Raw genomic sequence first — 20,469 nt, 5'->3', positions numbered from 1 at the left:
TCCCTACCAAATCCTTATTTTAGAAAGAACCAACTCAAAGCCTCTTAATCTGCTTTCCCTAAGGCAGTAAATTAGAAGCAATTTAGTCAAAGAATTGCAGACATTAATGCTACCTTCAAAGATTTGAAGGATGTGCCAGAGGGTCTCTATATACCCCATTCAATTCATCTCTTTGGGCCTTACAAAAATTAGATGGAAAAGCCTCTAGAGATGGATGGATGGAAATAGTTACACAATGTGAATGTACTTTTTTTTTTCTAAAAAAAAGATTTTATTTATTCATGAGAGACCCAGAGAGAGAGAGAGAGAGAGAGAGAGAGAGAGAGACTGGCAGAGAGACACAGGCTGAGGGAGAAGCAGGCTCCATGCAGGGAGCCCCACATGGGACTCGATCCTGGGTCTCCTGGATCAGGCCTTGGGCCGAAGGTGGCGCCAAACCGCTGAGCCACCTGGGCTGCCTGTTAATGTGTTTAATGCCACTGAATTCTACACTTAAAAACTGTAAAATAATGAATTTCATGCTATGTAATTTTTACCACACACAGAAAACAAACTAGATGGATTATGACAGAAAACAATGGACTATCTCAATTTGTAGCTATTCTGTATACAGCATCCTTTTTCTTTCTTGAAGACAGCTTTTTTGAGATATAATTCTCAAACACTAAAGTCCACTATTTTAAAGTGTACAGTTCAGGGATCATCGGGGATGTTGGCTTATAACATTTTTGTGTGTGTGTGGTATCCTCATCTGGTTTTGGCATTAGGGAATGCTAGCCTTATAAAAAGAGTTTGAAAGTGTACAATACAATAAATTGACAAGGTTGTCACTGACCACCACTATCTAGTTCCAAAACATTTTCACCTTAAAAAGAAACCCCGTATCCTAGCAGCCACTAATCTACATTTCCTGCATTTGCCTGTTTCAGACATGTCATATAAATGGCCTCTTGTGCCCAGCTTCTTTCATATTTTCAAAGGTTATTCATGTTGTAGCATGTCACTATTTCATTAATTATGGCTGAGTAATATTCTATCATGTGTTATAATTTGTTATGCATTGACAGATGTTTGTGTTATTTCCACTTTTTTAAGCTATTATAATAAGGATGCTATGAACAATCATACACAAATTTTTGTATGGATGTGTTCACTTCCTTTGGACATATACCTAGAAGTAAAATTACTGAGCCATACAGCAATGCTGTTTAACTTTTTGAGTAACTGCCAAACTGTTCCACAGCAACTGCACTGTTTTATATCCCACCAGTGACGTGTGTATCAGGGTTTCAATTTTTCCATATTCTTGCTGACGCTTGTTATTCCATCTTGTTTGTAGTCCTCTTAAGTTTATGAAGTGGTATCTCATTGTGACCTTGATATAAATGGCTGCAAGATCTTTATCAAACGAAAAAAATTAACTCTTTCTCTGCCACTAAACTGACCAATGCATCATTCTCAAAAGGAGGATCAAAATCAGTTCAATTTAACTTTATGTTACATGGGACTATCATTCCTTGTTTCCTGGTCTCAATCCTATATTTGCCACATCCCAGAAAGGGGATGTTCCTTGAACCTGGGTACCACAACAAACAGACTCCTGCAACAGAATCCCAGTCTAGCTGTAGTCAAGCAAAGCTAAGCCTGTCATGTGGTAAATACTTGGTACATGAATTAAAATTTTAATGTATACTTTTATGTGCATAGAAGAAAAAGTCGGAACACCTGGGTGGCTGAGTGGTTGAGCATCTGCCTTCAGCTCAGGTCGTGATCCTAGGGTCCTGGGATCAAGTCCCACATCAGGCTCCCTGCATGGAGCCTGCTTCTCCCTCTGCCTATGTCTGCCTCTCTCTGTGTGTCTCATGAATAAATACAATCTTTTAAAAAAAGTCTCAAAAGCTCACACTAAACTGTTGAATGTGCTGATTAAATAAATGTATACAATAATTTCAACCTCTCACTTTGTTCATTCCTGTAGTTTGAATTTTTTAATGTACATATACTTTAATAATTTTTTTTCTTCACTCTTTTAAAAATTACCTATGCTGGCCTCTATTCAACATAGATAGCTTACATGAAGTTATAATAAATTTACTTTTCAAGAAATCAATAATAAAAATGAGTTGATTTAAATAAAGCATCTTGTACATGTGATTACACTGATGGCTGTCTTTGAAAATACAAGTTTAAGATTAGAATAAAAGGTAATGAACAGTTCCTACCAATTTCAATAACACTATATGAAAAATAGCTTCATAACTAATTCTACCCTTACCACCATTATTAATGCAAATTCGTTTAGGTTACCAAACAGATCTGTGTCATATCTGCCATCTTATATAATATCATCTATTTTCTCTAAAACTTCAACTTGCTCTGAAATACATCATTTTTCAATTTACTCCACCATTCTGCCTGGGGCTAAAAAACTGCTCAAGTATATTAAACTGGGCTAATTGTAGGCTATTTGAGGAGCATTCTGCCCAAAATGGTTAACTTTATTTACTTCATCTATAACCAGTACTATAAACACCATTCCTAGCTATTTTATAAACAGCGTCTGGTCACCTCTTGCTCCTGCATTCCTAGAAAAACAAAACCTCAACTAGGAAACAAAATATTCCTGAAGACATTCATTTTAGTTTAAAAAAAAGTCGCAAATAAAAGTAAACATTAAAATTGACAGCGCTTGTTTTAAAATCATTACATATGATTTATTTGTGTTTAAAACATATTTGAGAAGTTTTCATTAGATTATTTATAGTCAATGTATAATTTCAATAGAACATTAGACAATTACAATTCAACTCCATGTAGTATTAACTTTTCTTCTCTTCTGATTCTTGTGCCAATTTCAACTTTTCTTTTACTTCCATCTGATCTCGGTAGTACTGTTCAAATATTGGTTGATAAATATACATCCCTCCAGCAATTCCAAGGATGCTAGCAAAAAGCAGTTGTGGAAGAGTCAATCTCCCAAACATTTTTCAACAAATGCCATACAATGCTTTCCCCACACAGTGGTTTTGAAAAATTAGTCCACATCCAGGAAAATATCTTCAGATCTGTGTACAAAGAAAATGAAAAACAAAGCAATACCTTAGCACACATCCTTTAAAAGATTCCATGTCACTACCTTCTTTCAGAGTGAGTAGTATTTTCATCATAATTTTCATAATATGTAAATATCACGTGGTTTAACTAACATAGGAATATAAATAAATAGGAAGCATGACAAATGAGGGTTAGGGCATGGTGTAAGACAAAGCTAAGTCCCATTACAGAATGTTCTCAATGGTTTGAAGTGGGTAATTCTTAAAATGGCAATGAGGCTGGGAAGAGTCATACTCTACACCTTTATATACCATTATAAAACTAGCCACTACAAGAAACAGCTCCCCACAAAAGTTGAAAGTGACTGCCAATCCAATCTGGAAGTAGAAGAAAGAGAATTGTTACTTTTCACTATTAGCCTTTTGGGTTGTTTTGTTTACTACTTCATGCTTTTTTTTTTTTTTTTTTGCCAATATGCATGATTAAAAATTTTCACAACAGGCTAAAAGATTTGGAGTTCATTCTGATGCTTTAGAAGGTACAAGTAGTCATCAAACACACACATGTAAATAACTGGCCATCCATTTTTTTTTATAAAAATATAAAGATTTGGGCAGCCCGGGTGGCTCAGCGGTTTAGTGCCGGCTTTGGTCCGGGGTGTGATCCTGGAGACCGGGGATCGAGTCCCACGTCGGGCTCCCTGCATGGAGCCTGCTTCTCCCTCTGTCTGTGTCTGTGCCTCTCTCTCTCTCCGTGTCTCTCATAAATAAATAAATAAAATCTTAAAAAAAAAATAAAGATTTGACAGATTTTACTTTTAATGACTGAGAAGTAAAGACTCCATTATTTCTCAGAAAATTATAGTTGTGAGCACCAGTCTCTGGAGAAAACAGATGTTTATGAAAGAGGAAAACAGAGCGACGGATTTACACGTTTTCTTAACGTTTCACCCTCTTCTAGGCCTCCGAGGTTACAAAAATCCCTAGTGGCAGAACTAGTACCAGAAACTAGGTTGTCCTTAACATCGCTAAAATGTAATATAAATTAATCTGGGAAATGCCCGTTTGCTCCTGGGCTCTTGCGGTTAACTAGATAAACGACAGTTTACCAAGCATGCTATGGTTCATTGCCTGAGTGTGGGGGGAAAAAAAAAGGGGGAGGTAGGGGAGCCATTTTCAAGTCAGCTCCTTGGAAGATAAACCACAGGAAATAGGAAACCCTTGGCCACTAGTTTGCTAAGTGACCCTGACCGAGTCATTTAACTTTGCCGAACCTCATTTTCCACATCTGTGCAAAAGGCTGAATCATCCCTAGGCCGCCTACCTCGTCCGACAGTTATTGTGAGACCACCAAACAGTGAGATGCTACACCAACACGTTTACAATGATCATCACTATTATTACCACTGAGGCACCACGGACCGTCGAGCGGCCGCTTCGCATCGCTGACAAGCCTCCCGCAGGCCCCAGCCTAGCGGCGCTCCGGCTCCTTCCAGCGGTTTCCGGAAGAGAAGCTCGGGCGCAGAGACAACGAAGCCAAAGGCGGGCAGCAGTGTCACGAGGACGATAAGCCGCAGGCAACGCGCGGGCCAGCCCGCGGCAAACAAAGCCGCCGCACCGAGCGGCGGACACCAACCTCGGAGGTTCTTGTGCCAGGGCGCTGCCGTTTCCCAGCTACCCCCGCGCCTGCGAGCGACGGCGGCTGCAAAGGCCAAATTTAGTGAGCGGAAGAGCAACGCGCGCGCTATTCCCGGCTCCTCCTTTGCGGGGTCTGAGGTGGCTGGGGATCTTGAGCCGACCTAGAAGCGGGATCAGGATGAAGCAAGGGGGCGACGATGGCCGGCTTTTTTTCCGCGGATTCCAGAGCCGCTCCCACGAGAAGGTGAAGCTGCGAAAGAGAAAGTCCACTTTGTACCTCAGCCCCCGGAAGAGCAGCGAGCGCCGCGGAGGTGAGGGGCGGGCGGGGGCGGGGGGAGGGCGCCAAGCTCCCCGGCTGTGGCGGGAAGCCGCGGACCGCGAGGGAGGGCTCCATCTGCTGGGCGGGGTTGCCGAGAAATCGTCGTGCGCTGGAGCCGCGATTCTCCGTCCCTGGCCGCTTGTGCGGCGTTTTATTCTGCGTGGGTTAATCCTGCCGCGGCCCGGTGGAGTGAGTTGACGTGACGTAGCCGGCCGCATTTTAAGAACGGGGGCAACTTACCTGAGGTTTCGCGGCTGCCCAGGGATTGATTCCTGGGGTGACCAGGTCTGACTCCCACTCCATTTATTACAGCCCCTCTCCCGCCTCCAGCCTTCTCTTTGGTCCGTTGTGAGGATGTTGACAGGAACCAAATCACCCCCCAGCAACTGGGCTGTTGATCTGTCAGAGGCGGTCTTTAATATAAGGATGGACTTCTGCATTTAATAAATATTTATTGTGCGCCTTGTATGTGCCAAGCACTGTGTGAGCGGCATGAAAAGAATGCTGAGTTTCCCCTGTGGAGACCTGAGACGAAAAAAGGGGAGAATCATTTTTGCCAGATGAAGGAGGATTGTGACGGGGAGAGGGAGAGGGGCCGCTGGGCCGGAGTTCTCTCGCTCTTTTCCCCTGACCCTTCCTTCGGTAGAGAAGTTGGATCCCTCAGGGTTAAGGAGAGTAACGAGATTATAAGTGACCGCACTTGTCACATAGCTGAACCTTTAGGTATTCAGAATCACTTGTTCAGGGCCCAGTTCTGAGTATTGTGTACTCTGCACCAGTCCACAGAGTAAAAGGGTTTTTTTTTTTTCACAGGGTTTCCTTTCAGCGGCTGTAGTTCAGTGGGGATGTTTAAGTGCTTCTGAAGGGCGAACGTTGAGATGGGGCGTGTGTGTTGTGTTGAATGTACCAGTTATCTGAAAAATATTTAAATGTGTTCCTGGAGAATAATGGAGGACAGTGGCAGGAACCTAGAACTATAGCAAAAGACTCAAAATGGATTAGAGTACAAACAGGCAGGTCTGAATAAATTAAAGCACCTCTCAGAACCAGCCAGTTGAACTCTGTTGTCAGATGTTTTTTTAGGAATGCAGCAATACAGATTTTAATATAAAGTCGGATTTTTAAATGTTGACAAATTAACATTCAAAAAAAAAAAAAAACAACTCTGTATTCAGCCTGCAGGCTGTCCACTTGTGGCAAAGAGGCAGCAGATAGCCCTGGTTGTGAATTCTGTTTCGCCATTTACAACCTTTTTGACTTTGGACAAGGCAGTTTAACTTCTTAGTCTTGTTTTCCTTATAGGTAAAATGGGGCCAATACCTACCCTTTAGCACGATTTGGAGGATTAAATAAGGCAACATGAAGGAATGAACTCTTGCATAGACTAAACAACAATAAGAGCTATTTAAAAACATGCAGAGGACCATTTGATATGCCACTGTTTGACTCCTAAATTAGTAATTTGTTAGCTGGTTTCTGTCATTAGCTACCTAGATAGGCTATTACCTAATTAGCCTAAGGCCTTAGTTAACCTGATCTCTTTTTCATTGTTATCTTACTATTCTCTTTATACAATTAATTGCAAGAAAGATTGGTTAAATGGAAGGAGTGATGATTACCCAGTGGTAAAGCTCCAGCCCTTGTCTGTCAGCCAGAGTTCTCTACTGTGCGTTGAGTCTGAGCAATGAGCAAGGCCCCAACTGGAACAGCAGATTTTAGTTCTGCAAGTAGAACTTGCCTGACTTTTGTGCCACAATTACCTGTTTTGTTTTGTTTTTTAGATCTTCTTGGTGAAAACGTTTATTTGGTCTCGTTTACCATAGCATTACGAATATGTAACTGTTTTTTAGTCCAGACAAGTTTTGTTCCAGATGAATATTGGCAGTCTCTTGAAGTTGCACATCACATGGTTTTCAAATATCCTTTGTAGTTTCTTTTCCAAATTAGAAATGTGTATTCATCTTAGAAATTGTGCCAGCTTCTATTGTATTTTTTCAATCAATTTTCCATATATTCTCCAAGTAATTTTAACTTATCAAAGTACACCATTATTTTATACTAATATTTCTTCTATATCTTTCTTTGATGTTAATACACTTGACTCAACCTTTAGCCAGCAGGTCTTCCCATAGTGCTCAGTACTGTGGAAGATATAGATGAAGTAAAAAACACATTCCCTTCATGAAGAAATTATGAGTTTAATTGGCCATTGCATTTTTAACTTAAATAACCAGTGTGAAATGCTGTGTTTTTAAGTTTCATTATCAAAAAAATAGAAATTTTTTATGCACAGACATTAAAAGAGATTGTTTCAGTGCTATTCAACATTAGTCCTTAATATCACTAATTATGGTTATTTGACCTGGGAATGGACAGAAAGATTGAGGGGTTACACATACCCCTTAATCTTTGCAAGCATTTACAAGATTCTGCATCTTTTGGGAAAAGATAGTGTTCAGCTACTGGTAAGTTTATATAAAAGTAATGAAAATAGTTATCAAAAGTAGATTTATTCCACCCTTTTTAAAAGGCTCATGTATATTAACTAAATGACATTATTGGTATCACAAAGTTTTGTGTTTTTTTTTTTAAAGATACTTGTTGCTAAACCCTGACCATATCTGGGAAGCCCACAGTTACAAAGACATACTATGATGTGTAACCCCTTATTATGTGCTAAAACACAAAAACAGCATAAAAGTGTCCTACTTGAAGGAATCCTGTTAAAATTTGCAGACTTTCAGAATGACTACATTATATATTAATTATTTGAACCTTAGAAGTATTCTTCCTTCATGAAAGCATCACATGAGAGCAGTGTTGTATCTTGTTTTTTTAACTTGTGAGCAGAAGACCGTGTTATATGAGCTTATGAAGACTAAATGTATATAAACCTACTCAGGATTTAGTGTTGGAATTTAATCTTAGAGAAAATTAATTTGACAAGAATTTAATGATATGTACAATCATTGTGCTATATATGTAGTAATTAGGCAGCAATAGTAATAAGGTTGTAATTCCTAGATCATGAATTTCTGGTGTCAGTTGCCAAGAAAGGGTAGTGAAGAACTAGTGGTGCCAAAGTTTTTCTAAACTCACTCTCAAAATCCTTTAAGCTGTCCTCAGATTAGACTCAGAAGTTTGGGCCTTCCCCATTTTCTGTTAGGGAAGTGGCCCAAAATTCCAAAGGCTGTCCAAATCCTGAGGGTTTCTTGGAGCCTGGAAACACATGGAAAGATCATGGGGAAGGAGAATGTAGAGCATTAGCAGAGTTTCTCCCATTGACACATGTAGAAGTTAGGAGCTGTGAATTTGCTTCTCTTGTCAGGTCTTCTAGATTATGTAGAGTATCCATAAAGTCTGGAACCACAGGCAAATATGCATGATGTCATCATGGATATCTTATATCCCAAGAAGTAGGTTATATTATGAATGAAGGAGTCTTCAAGATAGAAAACTTGCTATTCCTTCAGGACCTAGCCACTCTCTTCAACCTGTAGCTGACCCACGGGGCCATCTTGTGCTTTAAAGTAAGCCGCCTCTTGCCCTCCCCCCCATCCTCACCCCATTGTCCCCCTCAAAAAACCTCCATCCTATCTGGAACTTGACCAGGTAGAGAAACATTAAGATGCTATCAGTCATTCATACCTGTCATACTGATTTTTTTTTAAATGTAGATTACATAATTTTGAAACTAGAAGGGGTCAGAGAAGTGAAATCAATAAACCAAGGTCACAGCATGTTGAGCTCTTACAAGACAGCTTCTCCCTAAACTGCATAAAATATGAGTATAGAATTAGGAATGGCTTAGAATTGCACTGTCTGACATGGTAGCCACTGCCACATGTGTCTATTGAATATGTGAGATGTGGCTAGTCTAAATTGAGAAGTGCTATTACTATAAAATTCATACTAGATGTCAAAAACCTAGTACAAAATAAAAATGTAAAATGTTTCTATAATTTTTTATTTTGATGGATTGGTAATATTTTAGATATGTCAGGTGAAACAAAATAAATAAAATTAATTTTACCTGTTTGGGATTTTTTTTTTAATTTTTTAATTTGGCTACTATAAAATTTTAAACTATGTACGTGGCTCGTGTTATATTTCTACTGGACAGCACTGGCTTAGAACACGTGAGAAGAAAGGGATATAGAAGGGAGACCTGAATGGGGTTCCACAGTGGGGGCTTTCAATAGTCAGAAGACATACAAGGGCATTTGGCCTCTGGAAGCTTAATGGAGGAATCAGGAGCTTAAAGAACAGGAGAATGGTAAGCTGCCAACACAGTATCATACTCAAGGTTTACCCCTTGCATGTTCCTTCTCTTTGCCCCAAATTAACTTTTCACATGAACTACTTTCAGGCCTAGAGGTAAGAAGAATATAGATCTCTATGCAGAGTAAACAAAAGGTATGTACATAGATGCCTTTTGCTCTATTTTACAGGGCAATTATTTTTTTTAAGTGAAATTATGAAGTACAGTATACCTTTAAGACTTAAATATTTACAGATTACTGACAAAGAGGAGGAACATAAAACAAAAGTGTTAGAAGCCACTGACACCTGAAAGTAAAGCTACTCTAAAGTTAATAAAGATTGGTCCAACAAAAATACAAATTTAAATATATTTTTAGAAACACATCTTTCGAACAAACCTAGATTAAATTGTGCTCTATCAGTGTGTTATTTTGTTAATGATAGCTCGGACACATTTTTTTTAAAACTCTCAAAGATGTCATTGTGTAATATTAGAATTACTAACTGTAATTAAGTTATAATACATTTACTCTTTAGTTTTACTTTTTTTTTAAGATTTTTATTTATTTATCCATGAGAAACACAGAGAGAGAGAGAGAGAGAGAGAGAGGCGCAGAGACACAGGCAGAGGGAGAAGCAGGCTCCAGGCAGGGAGCCCAACATGGAACTCGATCCCAGGTCTCCAGGATCAGGCCCTGGGCTGAAGGTGGCACTAAACCGCTGAGCCACCCTGGCTGCCCCTAGTTTTACTCTTAAATTTACTTTTTAATGTCATCTGATTACTGTGTTTTTGTAATTGTAGAATACTTGTCCTTTTATGGGGAAAAAAAAGTAATTTTATCATCTGTATTGCAGGATGAAAAACAATGTAACTTAGTAGTTAAGAGCACAGGCTTCAGAATCACAAAGAGCTGGGTTTGAATCCTAGCTTTGACACTAAGTAGCTTTGTAGCCTTGAGAAAATTATTTAATGTCTCTGTACCTCAGTTTCCTCACTTATAAAGCAGTACCTATCTCACAGAGATTGTTAGGAGGACTGAATGAGGTGATATATATAAAGTACTTGGTATGATACCCATCACACACTATTATAAATGATTCATAAAAATTTAACTTACTGTTATGCTAATGGAAATCACTAAATGTGCTTCCAAAATAGAACCTTAATGCAATGAACTATTTTGTTGGCTATCTAAATTAAAAGCAGTAGTGTTGTAATATATAAATTACAGAGAGAAAGAATGAGAATGATAAAACTACTTTGGGCATTTTCCTGAAAAATTAATGTAATTTTTGTCAAAAAACAGGTATTTTTGCAGAATAGACTAATATATTATGTCTATTTTTGTACTAAGAAGGGCCTTCAGTTGATAGTCGGATCAGTTTGTTGATTTTTTATGCTAATTCAGTGTGAACTGGTACATGTTTTTAAATATCTTCTTTTTTTAATTAAAAAAAAAAAACAACTATTGAAGATTTGGATTCCTAGACTTGCCCAAGCACTTCTATCTGCTATAGCAGACATCAGACTCTACTCCTTAATGAAGCAACTAGAAAATCACCAAATGGCAAGATGGGTGGTAAGTGTTAAACCTTTTAGAAACTAGTCACTTATTTCATTCCTAACAGCATAAAACACATGGAAAAATATCGATTCTTAAAACAGGTTCAAAAGATAATTTGAACAGTGTTATAGAGGTACTTCCATAATGAAGAACAACAAAATGCAAGTGGTGCATGCCATACCTCCTTCTGATTGCACCCTGGGTGATTGAAGCCACCGATGCCCTCAAAATCTTTGAGAGGCTGAACCCTAGGAGCAGCCTTTGGAAACATCTTCACTTCATTGGTCAAACCTGTCATAATCCTTGCCTCACTTTCTATAAAATTCAGTTAGGAATAGTTCTTTTTTGTCTTTCTTTCTTCCTTTCTTTCTTTCTTTCTTTCTTTCTTTCTTTCTTTCTTTCTTCTTTCTTTTTTTTTTTTTTTAAGATTTTACTTATTTGAGAGAGAAAGTGAGAGAGCATGAGCAGGAGGAGAGGGAGAAGCAGACTCCCCACTGAGCAGGAAGCCTGATGCAGGGCTTCATCCAATCAATCCTGGGACTCAATCCCGAGACTCTATCCCAAGACTCCAGGATCATGACCTGAGCCAAAGGCAGATGCTTAACCAAGTGAGCCACCAGGTGCCCCCAGTAGGAATAGTTCTAATTATTGGCTACCTCACAAATCACCTCCACTGTTTACATCCATTGTTCACACCTCATACTTGAGACTGAGCCTAAGAAGTATGTTTTCACTGAAGCATTCTTTCACCTCTAGCTAGTGTTTGAAATAAACTCTGTAAGGGAGAATATGTAGTGTAGAAAACTGTCCTTTGTCAAACTGGCTTATTTCACAGTGGGGAGATAGATTCCTGATATCACATTCAAATTTTGATTTTCTCATTGAAACCATATCCTGAAGAGTGACTGGATTCTTTAGTACTGTGATTAACCTCCTTTGGCTCTTTCTTAAATTAAATAAACTTATATAAGCCTGCTTAGAAATGTTACTGCCTTTTTAATAGTTTCTACTGGAAAATATGTTCTGAATTCCAAGTGACCAATTTATCAACAAATTTCTAGAATATAATTTTTATTAATCTATTAATAAATATTATAATTTGCTAATTAAGATATTTCTGTGGGTAGTGTTTTTATTTGCATTAAAAAGACAGCATGGTTTAGTGATTGAGTGGTTGTTAATTGATTCAAGGATAAAATCAGTCTCCTTATTTTGTGCTTATATACACTGCTGAAGGCTCAACCTAAAATGGCAAGAATGTAATACCTTTGAAATTCTTCCTCTAAAGTACTAAGTTGTTATAGTTTAGGAAAAGCCTTTATATCTACAAAACTTTGGAACATTTTTTAAAGGCTATATTTGAAGAGATAGGAAGCCAGTACCACATGTATAACATCCTTGCACTAGCTAACAAGTTTCTTTTAAGACAGTTGCTTTGTAGATTTGATGCTTCTGCATGTTCTTCCAAAAACTGTTTTTTTTTTAAATTTTAGTCAATTTACCTGAAAGTATAAACTTACTAACTTTAACACATAATATATCTGGTATTATTATAGACCTATGTGTAATATAACTCCTTAAAAACAATCTTTGGGCATGACTGTTTTCAATATCGTTTATCTTTTGATGTGATTTTTTGCAATATGTAGACTTGATATTTTCCATAAAAGAAGATAATACTGAGCTTTTCCAATTCTCCCTCCCTATATGTTTGCTTATAATTGTTCTTAGTTTTTTTGCCAGTTAAGCTCTTGGTTCACATGGTATTGCTGTACCAGAACTCTTACAAACACCATGGAAACTGTTCTCACTATAATTGCTCTTTTCTACTATCCTTTGGAAGGTTCAAAGTCTATGAACAGGTGAGATATATTACTGTTAATAATTATGTACAAAACGTGAAAGATCTTAAGTATCAATATATTATAATGTCCAGTGGACCCCCAAATGTTCATGAGGTTTATTAAAACCACATTATCAGTTGATACATTTATTATAATAGGAAACAGATATATGCAAACCAGGTAATGAAGGGCAGTTTAATAAAAGGACTATGTATACATGTTTAGGCAATGTTTAGAAAAGCCAATAAGGAAATAACCATAGTACCCCAGGGTTAATCATAGGGGGAAGTTTCTGCTACCCTTTGGCCCCAAGGAGAGGTAATTATTATGGCAATCCATACAAAACTATAACTCTCCCCAGTAGGAGACAGGCACAGCTCACCATAGCAAGGAGGGAGCTGGGGGAATAAAATACCCTGACTTAACTCTTCTGTGCTCCAATTAGTCAAAGCCAGTCAGAAGCCAGAATGCAAGTCAGCTCATTAATATAGTCCAGACAGGTCAGCTTTCCTGCACATAGAGCAAGTGAAGAATAGAGGAAAACATATCTGGAAGGGCAAATAGAAAATATATGGACCCAAGAGATTGCGTCCAAGATGGAAGCATGGGAAGATTCTGAACTCACATCCTCACTCAGACATACCACATCTATAGGAACTTATGGGTCATTTCCCTCCAGAAAATCTGAAAATTAGATAAATTGCTGTCCACAACAAAGGGTAAAGACAGAAGAGGCAGAGACACTGTCACAAAAAAATCCAACCCACAGTATAGCAACACACACCAGCTAGGCATTTCTTCCAGAAGAGCAAGGGGTTGGTGCCTTACATTAGGCACTCTGGCCCCTGCGATCTGCACTAGAGAAACAAGCACCCAGAACATCTAGCATGGAAAGTCAACAAGTTGACATCCAGGGGCCCCATGTGCTATAGGAAACTGAGGTTCCCCACTTGAAAGTCTCACATGAAGTCTTGGTTACCCTTGAGACCCAGTGGAAAAATAGACATTTGAAAAGTGTCCAGCAATAACCCATAGCAGGAGGGATATCAGAGGTGAAGGTGGTCCCTGTGGAGCAAAGAGTTCAACTCCACATCAAGGACCCCCTGCCTGGGGACTCAGGAATATGAATCCCTGTAATGTCTCAGGGACATCAGTGGGGTTTCGCTCCAGAAGACCCTGAGAACTATAGGAAACCTAGACCTCTTAAACCTCTTAAATGGCCTGCAAACAGTATCACTTTCTCCAAAACCAGCAAAGCAACAGCAGTTTAAAAATCATCTGAGCTAGACATCAAGATTTATTGACAGATTTTAAGGCATGTACCATAAAGGCTGGGCACTTTTCCCAAGAACAGGAGTTCTCATATACACCATTTTTTGTCCCATCTTCAACCCAGCTAGTCAACATTTGCTAACACTGGCAAATGACAGTGTGATACTTTCCATCTACCTTGCTAGCATAGCTTGCCTCACTCTGGCATTCCCCTGCAGACCTGCCCTACCCAACTTGGCAGGTGCCCCTCCAAAGCAGCTGCCACCATGCCATAACCAGGGGGCAGCCTCTGTTGGCACTGCTACCCTTCCATAGTTACTCCAGCCTTGGGTGAGGGAGGCATCTCTGCCCATCAGCTCACCCATACCAGTTGTGGATGGGCCTCATAACCAGCTACACTGAGGCCTGATGCCATCCATCAGCATGCCCACAGGAGCCACAGCCAGGCCTCTAGTCAGTCAGCTGTGCTAGCCTGTCCATGAGCACACCCACAGCAGTTATGGCATGTCACAAAAGGAGGTCACACAGCCCATACAGAGGATAGTCCTGGAATGCCTGGTACTGGTGACCAAGAAAAATTGTACTTCTAGGCCCATGGGACATTACCTTTAACCCAGGAGATATAGCTGACTTACCTAATACCAAGAAACAAACACAAAGAGATACAATAATATATTTTAAATGAGAACAAGACAAAACCTCAGAAAAAGAACCAAATAAAGTGGAAACAAGCAATCTACCTGAAAAAGAATTCAAAGTAATAGTCCTAAAATGCTCACTGAACTTAGAAGAGTGAATGAACTCAGGGAAAACTTAAGGAGATAGAAAAATATTAAAAAGAACCAACTAGAGCTGAAGAATGTAATAACTGAAATGAAACATATACTGAGGGAATCAACAACAGATTAGAAGATGCAGAACAGCAATATGGAAGACAGGGTGGTGGAAATCATCCAAACAGAAAAGCAAAAGGAAAAGAATTTCTTAAAATGAGGATAGGGTAAGGGACTTCTAGAACATTAAACAGACTAACATTCACATTATAGGGGTCCTAGAAGAAGAGAGAGAAAGGGATAGAAAACTTATTTGAAGAGAAAATAGCTGAAAACTTCCCTGACCTGGGGAAGGAAACTGACATCCAGGTCCAGGAAGCACAAGAGAATCCCAAACAAGATGAACCAAGTGTTCTGAAATAAGACATATAATAATTAAGATGCCCAAAGGTAAAGAGAGAATCTTAAAAACAGCCAGAGAAAAGCAACTAGTTATATGCAACAAAACACCCATACGCCCATATTAGCTGATTTTTCAGCAGAAGCTTTGCAGGCCAGAAGAGACTAGTGTGAAGTATGTTCAAAGTGCTGAAATGAAAAAAAAACTACAACCAAGAATGCTCTACCCAGCAAGAATTAAAGGCGAGATAAAAAGTTTTCCAAACAAAAGTTTAAAGGAGTTCATTACCACTATACCAGTCTTACAAAAAAATGTGAAAGGAAATCTTCTAAGCAGAAAATTTTTAAAAATTATGAAAGAAGACTTTTACTGGCAAAAACAAAATACAGTAAAAAATAGATAAATCACTTCAAGCTAGTATAAAAATTAAAAGACAAAATTACTAAAATCAATTATATCTATAATAAGAGAAAATAAAAATACAAAAAATATAATATCAAATACATAATGAAAGGATAATGTACTGTGCTTTTAGAATGAATCTCATGGCACTAAAAACCTATAACGCGCACACACACACACACACACACACACACACACACACAAAACAAACAGAAAGGAACCCAGCATAACATTATGAAAGTCATGAAATCACAAGAGAAGAGAGCAAGAGAAGAGGAAAAGAACAGAACTACAAAAACAAACAGATGAATCACTGATCTCTATCTCTGGAACGAATAATACATTGTTAATTAATTGAATTTAATTTTAAAAAGATAAAGGGGGGGAAGATATTCTCAGTTTAAAATTTCATCTAAATAAATAAATAAATCCAAATAGAAAACAGTTAACAGGGATCCCTGGGTGGCGCAGCGGTTTAGCGCCTACCTTTGGCCCAGGGCACGATCCTGGAGACCCGGGATCGAATCCCATGTCAGGCTCCCAGGGCATGGAGCCTGCTTCTCCCTCTGCCTATGTCTCTGCCTCTCTCTCTCATTCTGTGTGACTATCATAAATAAATAAAAAAAAATTTAAAAAATAAAGTTATAAAAAAGAAAACAGTTAACAAAATAACAATAAGTTATCACCTATCAATGATTACATTAAATGTAAATGAACTAAATGCTCCAGCCAAAAAACATGAAATGACTGGATGGATTTACAAAAGGAAACAAAACTCTCATCTGTGTGCTGCATAGAAGAGACTCACTTCAGACCGAAAAAACATACTGAAAGTGAAGGAATGAAAACAGATATTCCATGCAAATGGAAGTGAAGGAAAAAATGAGGGTGGTAATACCTAGACAAAAATAGACCTTAATACAAAGACTATAATAAGAGACAAAGAAGGGCATTAATAGTGATAAAGGGATCAAGCCAACAAGAGGCTATAATTGTAAATATTTATGTATCCAACATAGCAGCATTTAAATATATAAAGCAAATTATTAACAGACCTAAAAAGGAGAAATACAGTAGTAGGAGGAGACTTTAATGCCCCACTAGCAACAATGGATAATTAGTCCAGACAGGAAATAAGGAAACAGTAGTTTTAACGACACATTAAACCAGATTGGCTTAACAGACATAGAATATTTCATCCCCAAACAGCAGAATGCACATTTTTTTGAAGTACACATGGAACATTCTCTAAAAGAGATCACGTTGGGCCAGAAATAAGTCTCAATAAATTTAAGAAGATTGAAATCTTATCAAGCATCTTTTTTTTTTTAAAGGATTTTATTTATTTATTTGACAGAGAAAGATAGTGATAAAGATTGTAAGAGCATGAGTGGGGAGGAAGCTTCTTGCTGAGCTGGAAGCCCAACTAGGGACTAGATCCCAGGACTCTGGGATCATGACCTGAGCTGAAAGCAAATGCTTAACATCTTTTCTGACAACAGTATGACACTAGAAATTAATTGCAATTAAAAAAAAAAAACCGTAAAAAAATGAAGGCCCAAAACATGCTACTAAACAAGCAATAGGTCAACAAAAATCAAAGAGAATCCAAAAATACCTTGAGACAAATTACAATAGAAATACAATATTCCAAAATCCTTAGGATGCAACAGAAGCAGTTCTAAGAAGTTTATAACAAAACAGGCCTACCTCAAGAAATAAGAATAGTTCCAAACAATCTAACCTAATCTAAACTTAGTAGAAAAAGAACAAAGACCCAGTTAGCAGAAGAAAGTAATAAAGATCACAATGTAATAGGGACAAAAAATTAGAAACGATCAGTGAAACTAACAACTGATTCTTTAAAAAGATAAACAATGTTTAAAACCTTTAGCCAGGCTCAAAGAAAAAAAAAGGACTTAAATCAGAAATGAAACAGGAGAAGTTACAGCCAACACCATAGAAATAAAAAAGGATTATAAAAGACTATTACAAAAAATTATATTCTAACAAGTGGGACAACCTAGAAGAAATGGATAAATTTAGAAACATAATCTTTCAAGACTGAATCAGGAAGAAACAAAATCTGAACAGACTGATCACTAGTAATAAAATTGAATCAGTAGTCAACTCCCCCCAAAAGCCCAAGATCAGATTGCTTCACAGATGAATTCTACAAAACTTTTAAAGAAGAGTTAATTAATTTCAAAAAAATTAAAGAGGAAGGAACTCTTCTAAATTCATTCATTATGAGGCCAGCATTACCCTGATATACCAAAAAACAAAAACAAAAAGCAAAATTATAGGCCAGTATTTCTAATGAAGAGAGATTCAAATTCTTCAACAAAATACCACAAACTGAATTCAACAATATAATAAAGGTATCATTCACCACAATCAAGTGGAATTCCAGAAATGCAGGGATCATTATTTGCAGATTAACATGATGTACCGCATTAATAAAATGAAGGTTAAAAATCATATGATTATCTCAATAGATGCAGAAAAAGCATTTGACAAAATTCAACATCCATTTATTCATTCTGTATAATATACAATACATGAATATACCTCAGCATAATAAATGAATATACCTCAACATAATAAAGGCCGTATATGAGAAACCCACAGGTAATAACCATACTCAATAGTGAAAAGCTTGAAGCTTTTCATCTAAAGTCAGGAACAAGGATGCTCACTCTCACCACTGTTATTCCACATAGTATTGGAAGTCTTAGCAACAGTAATTGACCAGAAAAAGAAAAGGCATCAAATTGGTTAGAAAGAGGTAAAACTCATTATTGTAGCTAACATACTACATATTGAAAACTGTAAAGTCTCCACCAAAAAAAAAAATATTAGAACTAATAAATTTAATAAAGTTATAGGATACAAAATGAATATACAAAAATCCGTTGTTTCTATACACTACTAGCAAAGTAGCAGAAAGAGAAACTAGAAGAACTATCCCATTTATAACTGCACTAAAAAATACCTAAAGATAAATTTAACCAAAGACCTGTGCTCTTAAAACTCTAAGACATTAATGAAAGAAATTGAAAATGATGCAAGTAAATGGAAAGATACACCATATTCATGGATTGGAAAATTAATATTGTTAAAATGTCCATATTACCCAAAGCAATCTAGAGATTCAGTGCAGTCTCTATCAATGTACTAATAGCATTTTTCTCAGAAGTAAAAGATAATCCTAAACTTTGTTTGGAACCACAAAAACAAACAAAAACCCCTGAATAGCCAAAACCATCTTGAGACAAAACAAAGCAGGAAGTATCACACTCCCAGATCTCAGATTATACTACAAAACTATAGTAATCAAAAAAGTATGGTTCTGACACTAAAATAAACCTATAGATGAATGGAACAAAATAGCCCAAAAATAACCCACACTTTTTTTTTTCAAGATTTTATATTTTTTATTGGAGAGATGGAGTATGCATGAGCAGAGGATAGGGGTGGAGGGAAAGGGAGAAGCAGGCTCCCTGCTGAGCAGCAAGCCCAACATGGGGCTTGATCCCAGGACCCTGAGATCATGACCTGAGCTGAAGGCATATGCTTAACTGAACTGACTGAGCCACCCACATGCCCCTAAACCCACAGTTGTATGGTTAATTATCCACAACAAAGCTAGGCAAGAATATATAACAGGGAAAAGGCAGTCTTTTCAAAAAATGGTGTTGGGAAAACTGGATAGTTACATGGAAAAGACTGAAACTTGACAACTTTATCAACCCATATACAAAATATAAACTTAAAATGTAAGACCTGAAACCATAAAACTCCTAAAAGAAAACAAGTGGTAAACTCTTGGATGTCAGTTTTAGAAACATTTTTTTAGATCTATCTCCCCAGGCACGGGCAACAAAATCAAAAATAAACTATTGGGTCTATGAACAGCACAGAAAGGAAAACCCACCAACAAAATGAAAAGGCAACCTACTGAATGGAAGAAGGTATTTATTTGCAAATGATATATCCTGTAAAGGGTTAATATCCAAAATACATAAAGAACTCATACAATTTTTAAAAAGTAAATTAAAAAATGGGCAGAAGACCTAAGTAGACATTTTTCCAAAGAAAATTTACAGATGGCCTACAGACATATGAAAAGATGTTCAACATAACTAATCATCAGGGAAATGCAAATGAAAACCAAAATAAGAGGGGGATCCCTGGGTGGCTCAGTGGTTTAGCGCCTGCCTTTGGCCCAGGACGTGATCCTGGAGCCCCGGGATCGAGTCCTGCGTCAGACTCCTGGGATGGAGCCTGCTTCTCCCTCTGCCTGTCTCTCTGCCCATCTCTCTCTCTGTGTGTGTCTATCATGAATAAATAAATAAAATCTTAAAAAAAATAAGATATCTCACACTTGTCAGAATGGCTATTACCAAACAGACAAAAAACAACAAGTTTTGGCTTGGATGTGGAGAAAAGGGAACCCTCATGCACTGTTGGTAGGAATGTAAATTAGTGCAGCCTCTGTGGAAAACAGTATGGAAGTTCCTCCAAAAACTAAAAATAGAAATATTATAGATGTGATCCATGAATTCCATGTCTGGATATTTATCCAAAGAAAATGCAAACACTAATAAGCACTCCTATATTTACTGCAGCATTATTTACAATAGGCAAGATATGGAAGGAACCTAAGTATCCATTAATAGATGAACAGATAAAGAAGGTGTGTGTGTGCGCGCATGTGCTACTTGCCATAAAAGGAATGAAATCTTACCATCTGCAACAACAATGGATGAACCAAAAGGATATTACTGAGATAAGTGATATTAGTGAAAGAAGTCAGACAGAATGATAAATACCATATAATTTCACTTAAAAGTGGAATCTAAAAAACAAATGAATAAACAACATAAACAGACTCACAAATACAGGGAACAAACTGATGGTTGCCAGATTGGAAGAGG

At 37.6% G+C, this 20,469-nt stretch overlaps 2 protein-coding genes across 6 annotated transcripts in view; one reads left to right on the top strand and one right to left on the bottom strand.

The window, feature by feature from the left end:
- Positions 1 to 2,689: 2,689 nt before the first annotated feature.
- Positions 2,690 to 4,800, bottom strand: PIGBOS1 (PIGB opposite strand 1). Of its 4 annotated transcripts, none has more exons than XM_055319682.1 (2): positions 4,690 to 4,800; positions 2,690 to 3,065 (listed from the first exon to the last, which is right to left on the bottom strand). In XM_055319682.1, exon 2 carries the CDS (start codon positions 2,982 to 2,984, stop codon positions 2,820 to 2,822), a length of 165 nt encoding a protein of 54 aa, XP_055175657.1. In that variant the 5' UTR covers positions 2,985 to 3,065; positions 4,690 to 4,800; the 3' UTR covers positions 2,690 to 2,819. The 4 variants fall into 4 exon arrangements, with proteins under 4 accessions (XP_055175657.1, XP_055175655.1, XP_055175656.1 ...); XM_055319680.1 differs by having other exon boundaries at positions 4,458 to 4,705; XM_055319681.1 differs by having other exon boundaries at positions 4,476 to 4,705.
- Positions 4,801 to 4,867: 67 nt separating this feature from the next.
- The window catches only part of PIGB (phosphatidylinositol glycan anchor biosynthesis class B), a 40,647-nt gene continuing 25,045 nt past the window's right edge, over positions 4,868 to 20,469 (top strand). The window contains exons 1-5 of one of the 2 annotated variants that reach the window (XM_055319677.1): positions 4,868 to 5,002; positions 6,792 to 6,927; positions 7,358 to 7,475; positions 10,749 to 10,853; positions 12,570 to 12,700. In XM_055319677.1, the coding sequence (XP_055175652.1) occupies positions 4,870 to 5,002; positions 6,792 to 6,927; positions 7,358 to 7,475; positions 10,749 to 10,853; positions 12,570 to 12,700 (623 nt within the window). In that variant the 5' untranslated portion in view covers positions 4,868 to 4,869. Of the gene's footprint in view, positions 5,003 to 5,084; positions 5,296 to 6,791; positions 7,476 to 9,133; positions 10,854 to 12,569; positions 12,701 to 20,469 lie in introns of those variants that run through there. The other variant, XM_055319678.1, reaches the window with a different exon arrangement.

This window comes from Nyctereutes procyonoides, unplaced genomic scaffold (genome assembly GCF_905146905.1).
Source record: "Nyctereutes procyonoides isolate TBG_1078 unplaced genomic scaffold, NYPRO_anot_genome, whole genome shotgun sequence".
Taxonomy (NCBI): Eukaryota; Metazoa; Chordata; class Mammalia; order Carnivora; family Canidae; genus Nyctereutes; species Nyctereutes procyonoides.
The sequence above is the reverse complement of the archived record's forward strand: the minus strand, read 5'-3'. Positions and strand labels throughout refer to the sequence as shown.